This window comes from Cebus imitator, unplaced genomic scaffold, assembly GCF_001604975.1.
Source record: "Cebus imitator isolate Cc_AM_T3 unplaced genomic scaffold, Cebus_imitator-1.0 Scaffold647, whole genome shotgun sequence".
Classification (NCBI taxonomy): domain Eukaryota; kingdom Metazoa; phylum Chordata; class Mammalia; order Primates; family Cebidae; genus Cebus; species Cebus imitator.
Window position 1 is genome coordinate 108,584 of NW_016107962.1, and position 11,063 is coordinate 119,646.

General features: G+C 41.1%; 1 protein-coding gene across 1 annotated transcript in view; it reads left to right on the forward strand.

The window, feature by feature from the left end:
- JADE3 (jade family PHD finger 3) overlaps positions 1–9,756 on the forward strand; it is a 106,705-nt gene extending 96,949 nt beyond the window's left edge. The window contains exons 9-11 of the mRNA XM_017517785.2: positions 2,634–3,104; positions 4,570–4,687; positions 6,684–9,756. Coding sequence (XP_017373274.1) covers positions 2,634–3,104; positions 4,570–4,687; positions 6,684–7,594 — 1,500 coding nt within the window. The 3' untranslated portion in view covers positions 7,595–9,756. The remainder of the gene's footprint in view (positions 1–2,633; positions 3,105–4,569; positions 4,688–6,683) is intronic.
- Positions 9,757–11,063: the final 1,307 nt, after the last annotated feature.

Here is an 11,063-nt window from a genome sequence, read left to right on the forward strand (position 1 = left end):
AGTGGCTTATGCCTATAATCCCAGTACTTTGGGAGGCCAAGGCAGGCAGATCATTTGAGGTCAGGAGTTCGAGACCAGCCTGGCCAAACGGTAAAACGCTGTCTCTACTAAAATAGAAAAATTAGCTGGACATGGTGACACACCCCTATAATCCCAGCTACTCAAACGAGGCTGAGGTGGGAGGATCACTTGAGTCTGGGAGGCAGAGGTTGCAGTGAACCGAAATCGCGCCACCGCACTCCAGCCTGGGCAACAGAGTGAGACCCTGTGTCAATCAATTAATCAGTCTTTGGAAGGAAAACTGTAACATTGTAACCATAACAAATAGTAATTAAGGCTAACTGAAGCACAGGAATATAGCAGTCATGGGTCAGGTCCTTGCTCCTCTGCCCCCTATGAATAGTCACTATATACTGCATAGTAATGCTTAATAAATGTGTTAAATCTGTGACTGAATGGCAGAATATTATAAACTTAATTTCAGATTGTCTGTAACCATACTGTTCAACAGAACTTTCCACAGTAGGCCAGGCACAATGGCTCACACCTGTAATCCCAGCACTTTGGGAGGCTGAGGCAGGAGGATCACCTGAGGTCAGGCATTCGAGACCATTCTGGCCAACACAGTAAAACCCCATCTCTACCAAAAATACAAAAAAAATTAGCCGGCCGTGGTGGCAGGCACTTGTAGTCCCAGCTTCTTGAATCACTTGAATCCTGCAGGTGGAGGTTGCAGTGAGCCGAGATTGTGCCACTGCTCTCCCGCCTTGGCAACAGAGCAAGACTCTGTCTCAAAAAAACTTTCCACAGTGATGGAAATGTTTTATGTCTGTGCTGTCTACTATGTTTAAAATGTGGCTAGTGTGACTGAGAAACTAAATTTTTAATTATTTATAATTTTAATTAATTTAAACTTAAGGCCGGGCACAGTGGCTCATGCCTGTAATCCCAGCACTTTGGGAGGCCGAGGTAGGCAGATCACTTGAGGTCAAGAGTTTGAGACCAACCTGACCAACATAGTGAAACCCCGTCTCTACTAAAAATACGAAAATTGTGCCAGATGCGGTGGCTCACGCCTGTAATCCCAGCACTTTAAAAGGCTGAAGCAGGCAGATCACCTGAGATCGTGAGTTCAAGACCAGCTTGACCAACATGGAGAAACCTCGTCTCTCCTAAAAATACAAAATTAGGCTGGCGGATTGGCGCATGCCTGTAATCCCAGCTACTTGGGAGGCTGAGGCAGGAGAATCGCTTGAACCCGAGAGACAGAGATTGCAGTGAGCCGAGAGCATGCCATTGCACTACAGCGTGGGCAACAAGAGCCAAACTCCATCTCAAAAAAACAAAAAAATTAGCCAGGCAAGGTGGCACATACCTGTAGTCACAGCTACTTGGGAGGCTGAGGCAACAGAATCACTTGAACCTGGGAGGCAAAGGTTGCAGTGAGCCGAGATTGCACCACCGTGCTGTAGCCTGGACAACAGAGGGAGACACCATCTCAAAAGAAATATATATATATACATACATACATATATGTGTGTGTATTTAAATAGCTACTTGGCTACCAAGTTGGACAGCTCAATTCTATAAGAACAATTTCACCAGGCGCGGTGGCTCACACCTATAATCCCAACACTTTGGGGGGCTGAGGTGGGTGGATCACTTGAGCCCAGGAGTTCAAGACCAGCGTGGGCAACATAGATTCCGTCTCTGTTTTAAAATATTTTTATTTAAAAAAATTATTTTTGAGACAGGATCTTGCTCTGTTGCCCAGGCTGGAGTACAGTAATGTGATCTTGGCTCACTGCAGCCTGGACCTCCCGGGTTCAAGCAGTTCTCATGCCTTAGCCTCCCAAGTAGCTGGGACTATAGGCCTGTGCCACCATGCCCAGATAGCTTTTGTATCTTTAGTAGAAACAGGGTTTCGCCATGTTGCCTAGGCTGGTCTCGAACTCCTGACCTCAAGTGATCCACCTGCCTCAGCCTCCCAAAGCACTGGGATTACAAGCGTGAGCCACTGTGCCCCAGCATAAAATTTTTATGTTTAAAACAAAAATTCAAGAAGTTAGGTTACTTAGATATTGGAATTCCTGTGACGTTTTTAGAACCAATGGATGCTCTAGCAATAATACTGACTTTGTGTATTTTCTTTTGTTTAGAAGCATTTTCTGAGCAACTGCTTGTTCAATATTTAATAACAATGCAAAATGAAAGACACAGCTTCTGTTTTTAAGATCTATGCCCAAGAACTTGACAATTGTTGTATTATAGATACAGTGTGAAAAGCACCATTATAAAAGCATTTATAGGGTGATGTGGGAGATACAGAGAAGAGACTACATGACTGTTTACAGGAGCCAAGGAAAGGATCTCAGAAAAACTTGATGCTTGAATGCTTGAGCTGAAACCTCAAAAGCGGTGTTTGAATTTTTTTGGCCTCTGTGTTTGCTGTTTTCTATAAGAACAGTTTTCTTGGGTTACTTGTAAAGCATCTGTTACAGTCAATTTAGAACTAACTTTCTCCTGGTCTTTCCTTTGCTTCCTACAAGCTATCAGTGTAGGTAGGTCCAGAAACATAGGGCTCTGCCTTTTCCTCAAACCCTGCCACCTTGACACATATTTTCTTCCTATAGTGCTCTGTAAAAAGCTGCATTACTGCCTTTCACGTCACCTGTGCCTTTGAGCACGGCCTAGAGATGAAGACCATCCTAGATGAGGGAGACGAAGTGAAGTTCAAATCATACTGCCTCAAGCATAGCCAAAACAAGCAGAAACTTGGAGAAGCTGAGTACCCCCACCACAGGGCTACAGAGCAGAGCCAGGCCAAAAGTGAGAAAACCAGCCTGCGGGCACAGAAGCTTCGGGAGCTGGAGGAGGAGTTCTATTCCTTGGTACGAGTGGAAGATGTGGCCACAGAGCTGGGGATGCCCATACTAGCTGTGGACTTTATCTATAACTACTGGAAACTGAAGCGGAAAAGTAACTTCAATAAGCCATTATTTCCTCCAAAGGAGGATGAAGAAAATGGTCTAGTGCAGCCAAAAGAGGAAAGCATTCATACTCGAATGAGAATGTTTATGCACCTACGCCAGGACCTGGAGAGGGTAAGATGACCAGCTGTGACTAAGTATATAGGTCTTAGTCTGTGTAGAAATGGAGGTCCTACTTCTGGTTTAAAAATGGTCAGTCAGCTCTAATATTGTGGGCTTCTGTGGCCTTGCTTATCTTCTGATCTCTTTGTGGCCCCAGACATTGGGCTCTGTGTAAATTTTGACAGGCACATCCAGGGGATTTGAGAGGCCTCACTTGTATGCTCTATGAACTTTACATTTGAAATAAATTCTCATTTGGTTTACCTTTTATTCACTTTTGAGCCTAAATTGGCCCATTCATATTTTACTGACATATTTATGAGACTGCAGGCTGAAGAAAGAGTGAATTTTGTTCAGGAAAGCACCAAATTAGAGTTTCACAAACTTGGCACTGTTGACATTTTGGACTGGATAGCTGTTTGCTGTTGGGGGGCTGTCCTTTGTTGTAGGGGGAATTTAAGATGTTTACTAGATTCCCTGGCTTCTGTCACCCCCAGCGTGACAACCAAAAATGTCTGCAAATTACCAAATGATTTTGACCCTAGGGGTCAAAATCACCCCCCAGTTGAGAGCCACTCCAATTATTGAGTGATAATTCAGTATGACTCACGGTATATTTATCAGGTATCTACTAAATGAGGTGCTACAGGGCTTCAGAAGTAAGCCTGTGTTTATCCTAGAGAATTTTCTAGTTAAATGTAATTCTATAAATGGCTTGTGCTTTTTATTTTTCTGCTGCCAGAATTTGAAAGAGAACTAATAGATTTGGCTCACTTTTAAAAATGTAAGACACACACATATAGCACCTACTATTACTACTATTATTGCCAACACTGTTCTCAGCATTCTATATATATTAATTCATTTCATTCTAATATGCCCATGAAAAACTACTATTATCATCATTGCTATTTACAGATAAACAAACGGGGCAAAGAAAGGTTGTGTAACTTGCCTAAGTAGGGGGTATGAGAGAATGAGTATTTCACCTTTGTGGCTGTGGAAACTTGGTTGAGCTGAAAGTGTGAGCAAGAAAACCACTTCTAGTCCTCCCAGTGGACCTGTATCCTGTTCGTCCAGCACTTATTAGAAAATTATACTGGTTACAGCCAGCATTGCCATCATTTGTACTCAAGGATCTAAAGGGAAGGCTGAATTGTTAAACCATCATTCGGTCTTCGCAACCTGGCTTTGCAAATAAATATCAAGCCCATAACACTGCAGGGAGAGTAGGTTTCAGAAGGCAGATTTGGAGCATTTTGCTCCTACTGTTGATTGATATAGGAACCATGATCCAACAATTGACCATGCTGTGTGAATTCCTGTGGAGTGGCTCTCATTCTGCAGGTCTTGAATTCTGTCTCCTCTCCTTACCCCCATCTGACTTTAATGTCTTTATTTTAGCCAAACAATTTCAGTTATCAGGAATTTGCTTAACATGACAAACATCTCTATTTGTTGGGGATTGGGCTTTCAGGTCCGAAATCTGTGCTACATGATAAGCAGACGAGAGAAGCTGAAACTGTCACACAACAAAATACAGGAACAGATCTTTGGTTTGCAAGTCCAGCTTCTTAATCAAGAAATTGATGCAGGTAACCTGTATTTTTTTAATGTCCTAACAAATATGTAGACTCTGGTTATATTCTGTCCTAACAATTTAAATTTCGTGTCAGTAATTCCACTTAAAAATCTTTTAAAATTCTTGACAAATATCTCATTTGCTTCAGTCCAATCTTGATATAACCTGGCCCATTTCTGTCAGTTCATAAGGCAAGAAATCCCCGGGTGGAGTAGGAGGAGTTGCAGGTCCCGGACAGGTAATCTAGGTCCCAAAAAGATATTCGAGGCCATTAGTTGAAGTCATGAAATTATTCTGTAATTATCAAAATCATTTAGAAATCAGTGGGATATAGGATCTAACCTGTTTCCAGAAAACATTTAATTCCAGGGTTGCTCATCTTTATTTTTTTATTTTTATTTTTTTCCTCCAGAACGTTTGTGAACTTGATCTTTACTCATCTTAATAATAGTCTATTAAAGCAAATCCTTAGCCAGAAGTAAGTTTGGAGATCTGAGTTATCTTTTCATTTATTCACTAATATTTGTTGAGTACCTACAATGGATTGGGAACTGAGCTACAAGATAGAGCAGAAAGCAAGACAAAAGTCCCTGCCTGTAGGGTACACTGCCTACTTGGTGAGCAAGACAGGTGAGCATAATTATAGTGCCCTAAGCATAGGGAGCTTGGCTGGAATGGTGACAGTCATATTCAGTGACACCTGTAACCTCCTTGTGCCTCATTTAACACAGAGATCAATGGCAGAGCCTGGGCAACTAGGGGTCACTGGACAGGGTATACAGAATCAGCTCCTGCCAAGGGTCAGCCATGGAGCATGGAGCAAGAGAGAGACTCAGAAATGAGGTGACAGGTGGGTGTCAGAGGCTCTGGAGTACCTGAGTGTCATGGGTCTTAACAGAGTGGTATAGCAGGAGGCAGCAGGACTGCTCAGCCACAAAGGGCAACATGACAGGCAAAACAAGGAGAAGCCGAGGACAGCAGAGAGAGTCCCTGCATGCTGAGCCACATTATGACTTGCAACATCAGCAGGTGGCAGCTGCTGACAGAGATGGGGACTGTGGGATGTTCAAGATGGACCCTTGGGAAACAAATGCTGCCCATTGGGGCACCTAAGAGCTGTCCTCTTGATATCTCATTTTTGTGAGGATACAGTACGATGATAATGGGCAAAGGTCAAGTCCATATACAAGGAGGAATTGTTTGATAGTGCTTTTTAAATTTCAAAGCGCTTGAAATAATAGAAGAAGACCTGTTCTAACTATGATTGTAGGGTGACAAACTGAGAAACTAATTGCCAATACTCCCCAGCCAATCCTATAGCTGGCTGATTGGCAGGAATGTTATGATTCTTTTCTGCTGGCCTTACCACTATAAAACCTCCCACCTACATAATGTTCATTTGTAGTCAGGAAATTATTCCAGGTTAGGGATATAAAATTTATGGGAACCACCCACTATCACCTCTAATGCCAACCTCAAACACATACATACTCTTCACCCACCTAAACCCGTGCTACGTTTCTGAGGGTTGGTGTTTGACTTGCTTCAGGAAGGCTAGAAGAGATCAGAGGATGGGTCCTGAAATGTGTGTGTTTAAGACATATGCTAAGTGCTGTGCCATACCAACACATGCATACACAGACACACAGATAGGGAGACCCTGTTCTAAACCATTGCTAGTGACATTCTTCTCAGAAATGGAAGGGCAGAGATAGGACACAGGAGGCAACACACTAGTTTATGATCATTTTACAGACTGAAGGAGCAGAGGTAAAGAGATGTGGAGCCATACAGCAAACAGTGGCATTGCTGAGTTTTTCATCCATCGCATTCTTGACCCAAACTTCTAGTTCATTTCACTCCAGCTGCTACGCCATGATGTACATACATAGCAGAGCCAGGTGCTTATTAAACATTTGGAAGAGTAGATATGTGAACTCACTCTGCCATAAGCACAAAAGCCATTATTTAAATCAGTTGTTAAAATGAATCTTTCTTTTTTATCTCAGGGCTTCCTTTGACAAATGCACTCGAAAATTCACTGTTTTACCCACCACCAAGAATTACCTTGAAGTTAAAAATGCCCAGATCAACCCCGGAAGACCACAGAAACAGCTCCACAGAAACCGATCAGCAACCCCACTCTCCTGACAGTAGCTCCTCTGTTCACAGTATCAGGAGCATGCCCGTGCCCCAGGAGTCACTAGAAATGAGAACGAAATCGTATCCGAGATACCCACTAGAGAGCAAAAATAACCGTTTGCTGGCCAGTCTCAGCCATTCTAGGAGTGAAGCAAAGGAGTCCAGTCCTGCTTGGAGAACCCCATCTTCAGAGTGCTATCACGGGCAGTCACTGGGAAAGCCTATGGTCCTTCAGGCTGCCCTCCATGGACAGTCTTCCGTTGGGAATGGGAAAAGTCAGCCTAACTCCAAGTTTGCCAAATCCAATGGCCTGGAGGGTAGTTGGTCTGGGAACGTCACCCAAAAAGACAGCTCAAGTGAGATGTTCTGTGACCAGGAGCCTGTGCTCAGCTCCCACTTGGCCAGTCAGGGCAGCTTTAGAAAATCCACTGTAGAACACTTTAGTAGGTCCTTTAAAGAGACCACAAATAGGTGGGTGAAGACCACAGAGGACCTCCAGTGCTATGTGAAACCAACCAAGAGTATGAACCCCAAGGACCAGTTCTGGGGTAGGCAGCTTCTCAGGCGGTCTGCAGGGAGAGCTCCATATCAGGAAAATGATGGCTATTGCCCAGATTTGGAGCTGAGTGATTCAGAAGCAGAAAGTGATGGGAATAAAGAAAAAGTCAGGGTAAGGAAAGATAGCTCAGACAGGGAAAATCCTCCCCATGACTCTAGACGGGATTGTCATGGTAAAAGCAAGACACATTCCCTTTCCCACAGTTCAATGCAAAGGTGATTAGAAACTTCCCAGGATGTCCCAACCTTTGCCTTTGCCCCATATATTGGGGAAAACCCATACACCAAAAGGATTTTAGCATATGTTAAAAGGAATTGCAGTGAAAAGGATAAAATTTTTCCATAGTAAATTGTCTTGCAGTTTTTGAAAATGTTTCAAGTCTAGTTTTTACAAGCACATTACAGTAATTGCAGGTTGTCCAGAGGTTGGTTTGTCAGAGGCTATTGGGAAGAGCTGGGCCCAGAGTATTTGCTCAGTAAATATTTTGGGACAGCTTTCCAGTTACATAACACGTTGACAAGTATATGTATTAAGAGTCTTTGCATTATTAACTGATTTGCAACAGACCATGATTATCAGACACTAAAACTACTTATCTTTTGAAGCTACAGCATGTGACTCACAGAGCTCCTGTCTGTAGGAAGTTTCTAATTCCACTGGTATCTATAAACCCTTTTCAGGGGAGAGACCAGGAGACCACCATCTTAGATACTGTTAAACTCACTACTGTCTTCCTTTGTTCTGCACAAGGTTGAGTTGCTTTCACAGTATCTTAACTTACTGAGTCAATACTACTCATGCTTATCAGTGTCCAGTGCCTGTTCCTAAACTTGCTTGTTGGGGACACACTCATAACTATTTCACCTGACTGACAAGCATAAAAGGCTAACTTGTGGATAGTGTTTACAAAAGTACAAAAGTACTACTTCCAAGGAAAATGCTCTGATTCTGTTTAGGTGTTTGTGAAGGATTCCAGAGCCTTTCCCAAAGTGAGACCATTTCTGGGGTATTTGTACCAGGTCAGGGTTTTTGTGTTGTTGTTTTCAAATAAGTTTGACTAAAATAAGTTTGGCTGACAGTTTTTGTATACCTGCTTTAATGTTTATAAAATTTTTATTGAGGTATAATTAAAATATAGTAAAATGCACAGAGGTTAAGTAATCTTACCTGCTTTAATTTTGAAACAGATTTTTATTGTCAAACAGAATTTGAAAGCATGTGTTTAACACATGGATATAATTTAGCTTTGTATCAACTTTGAATCTGAGGCAGTTTCCCAAACAAAAAGGCTGGAGCCATTTTTCAGAAGTTGTTTATACCCTGTTCCCAAACTATCAGCCTTGATTAATTTCTAGTAGGAAGAGAATAATTACATTTGCTGGGTGGAGGGATAAAAACATGTCTGCTTCCCATTTAAATAAGAGGGAAATGATGCCATTTTTTAAATGTGAAGCAGACTATAATTCTCAGCTCTCTTTTCTTCTTAGCCTTAAATTAATATTCTCTTTCTTCTAGTTTGGAAAAGTATAGTGGGAATATTCAGACAAAAGAGGCCATTTTCCATTTTTAAAACTTCTTACTGGTGAAACAGCCCAGCTGCAGTAGGTGCCAGTCAGTCAAGGCAGGGGCCCTCTCTCCATCAATATGGAAAACTCAACAGTTTTCCTCTCCCCCAGTTGTGTTCTTGTAATGTTGTTAATGGGTTCCATTGTTTTTTGCTGTCTCCTTTTTTGAAAATGTATGTGTTTTGCCTCTCTTTTGGCTACATCTTCAAAATATTTCTTTTGTGCCTATGTACATGTGTAAACATGTCATAGCATGTGTGGTAGGTGTCCTGTATTTTATTTGGAAAAAAACTATCAAAATGAGGAAGAGAATTTCCCTTATTTACATGCTAGGTTTCTGTGCTTTTTCTTTGAGTTCTCTGGAGTAGATGTTAATTTTAAGCCTTCATGGTAATGAAATTATGATGGAGCTGTGTTGTGAATTCCTTATGTCAAAGGCCAGTGCGGTAGCCTACGTCCTTTCATGCCTTTCAATTCTGAGTGGGAGGAAAAGCAAACATCAAAACAGTGCTTCAGCCAAATTCCATATGTAATGCCATTGGGAGAGTATTGACTAAAATATCATTCATCAGGGAAATATAGTTGTAATATTTTTACAGTATATTCCTAGGTAAATGAAGGAGCCTTCAGTTGTAAATTTCAATTGCCCCAAAATGTATTTGCTACATTTCGTTCTTTGAAGTATTACCTCTTAACCTTCTTTGTTAATTTTTTTCATTTTGTCTTATATAGTCCAGTTTTCCAAGATAAACTCAGTCTTTTTTCAAATGTCACCTTTTTACCAATACTTTTTCATTAAATTATGAAAACTGCTAACTGCTGTCAGTGTGTTTTTTATTTTGGCATATTGGTTACATATGTTCCTTTTATATTTGAAAAATGATATTCACTGAACAAAACAGTGTGGGGAGAGAGAGGAGGAAGAGGAAGAATTAAATGTTAGAAGCACACATTCAACATTCAAGTCAATACCAGGGACCAAAGAAAACTCTGGATACATGGACTCTACCTAGAAATCATGATTTTATCAGACTGGTGAGATAAAGGCCTTAGGATCATCATAAAACATCACCAGGGAGATAGATCCTATCTAAAGCGACAAGATTCAAAAGGCTTCAATCAGGCATCTCTTAAATATATACTCTACAATATTCATTCTATTTGGAGTCTTGTGAATATGCTGATGTCATGATTTTATGTGGTGTCAAGGGATGACTTTTAGGCATTATAAAAATGTTCATGATGTTTGAGAAATGTACTTGCCAAAGGTCATTGGGTAAATCAGTAGTGAAGATAGGTAAAAGGTGACATTGGTTCATTCTCTCTGTCTCTCTGTCTCTCTCTCTCTCTGCTAGAGAACTGAAACTACAGGTATACCCTATTATACTCAACAAAAGCTATTGAGTTTATACTAATGTGTACATTTCCAATGGGAGATGAACCTTTGTCCTTGTGTTGAAGCAACTTTTAACTCAAAGGATGCACATTCCTGGGTTATCTTCCTTCTAGGACTTTAAAATCCTCAGCATGCTTGTTGACCCTTCAGAATTGGGGGAAAGTACATGATAGAAATAAAAACGTATTTACCACTGAATAGCTTTCATGTGACATTTTCCAAAAAATCTATCTTATTTATAAATTTTATTAGATTTTCACAACCTTAATTCAGCTATTTTCAAGTTTTATATTAATAGAAAGCAGCAATTGTGTGGTTTTTTTTTCTTCGTTCTTTTAGCAACCATTCAAGCTTGGATTTTTTTAAGTAACTTTTAGTTAATAAAGACCCACCCTGAGGCTGTCACTTCTGTGTGGGACCTTTATAACAATCTAGCACTGTATAAGAAGTTTCTTTGAGTACAGTTAATTTTACTATACAGAGTAGAACAAATTGCATGACCTGAAGAGGTGAGGATAGTCCTTCAAATGAATCAAGGTTAAGGAGGATCAAGTCCCAGACTGATGTCCCTTACTGTATGCAGTCACTGATCATCTTTTTTCTTTTTCTTGATTTGGGGTCTTGTTCTGTCGCCCAGGCTGCAGTGCAGTGGCATGATCAGAGTTCACTACAACCTCCAACTCCTGGGCTCAAACAATCCTCCAGTCTCAAATCCAGAGTAGCTGGG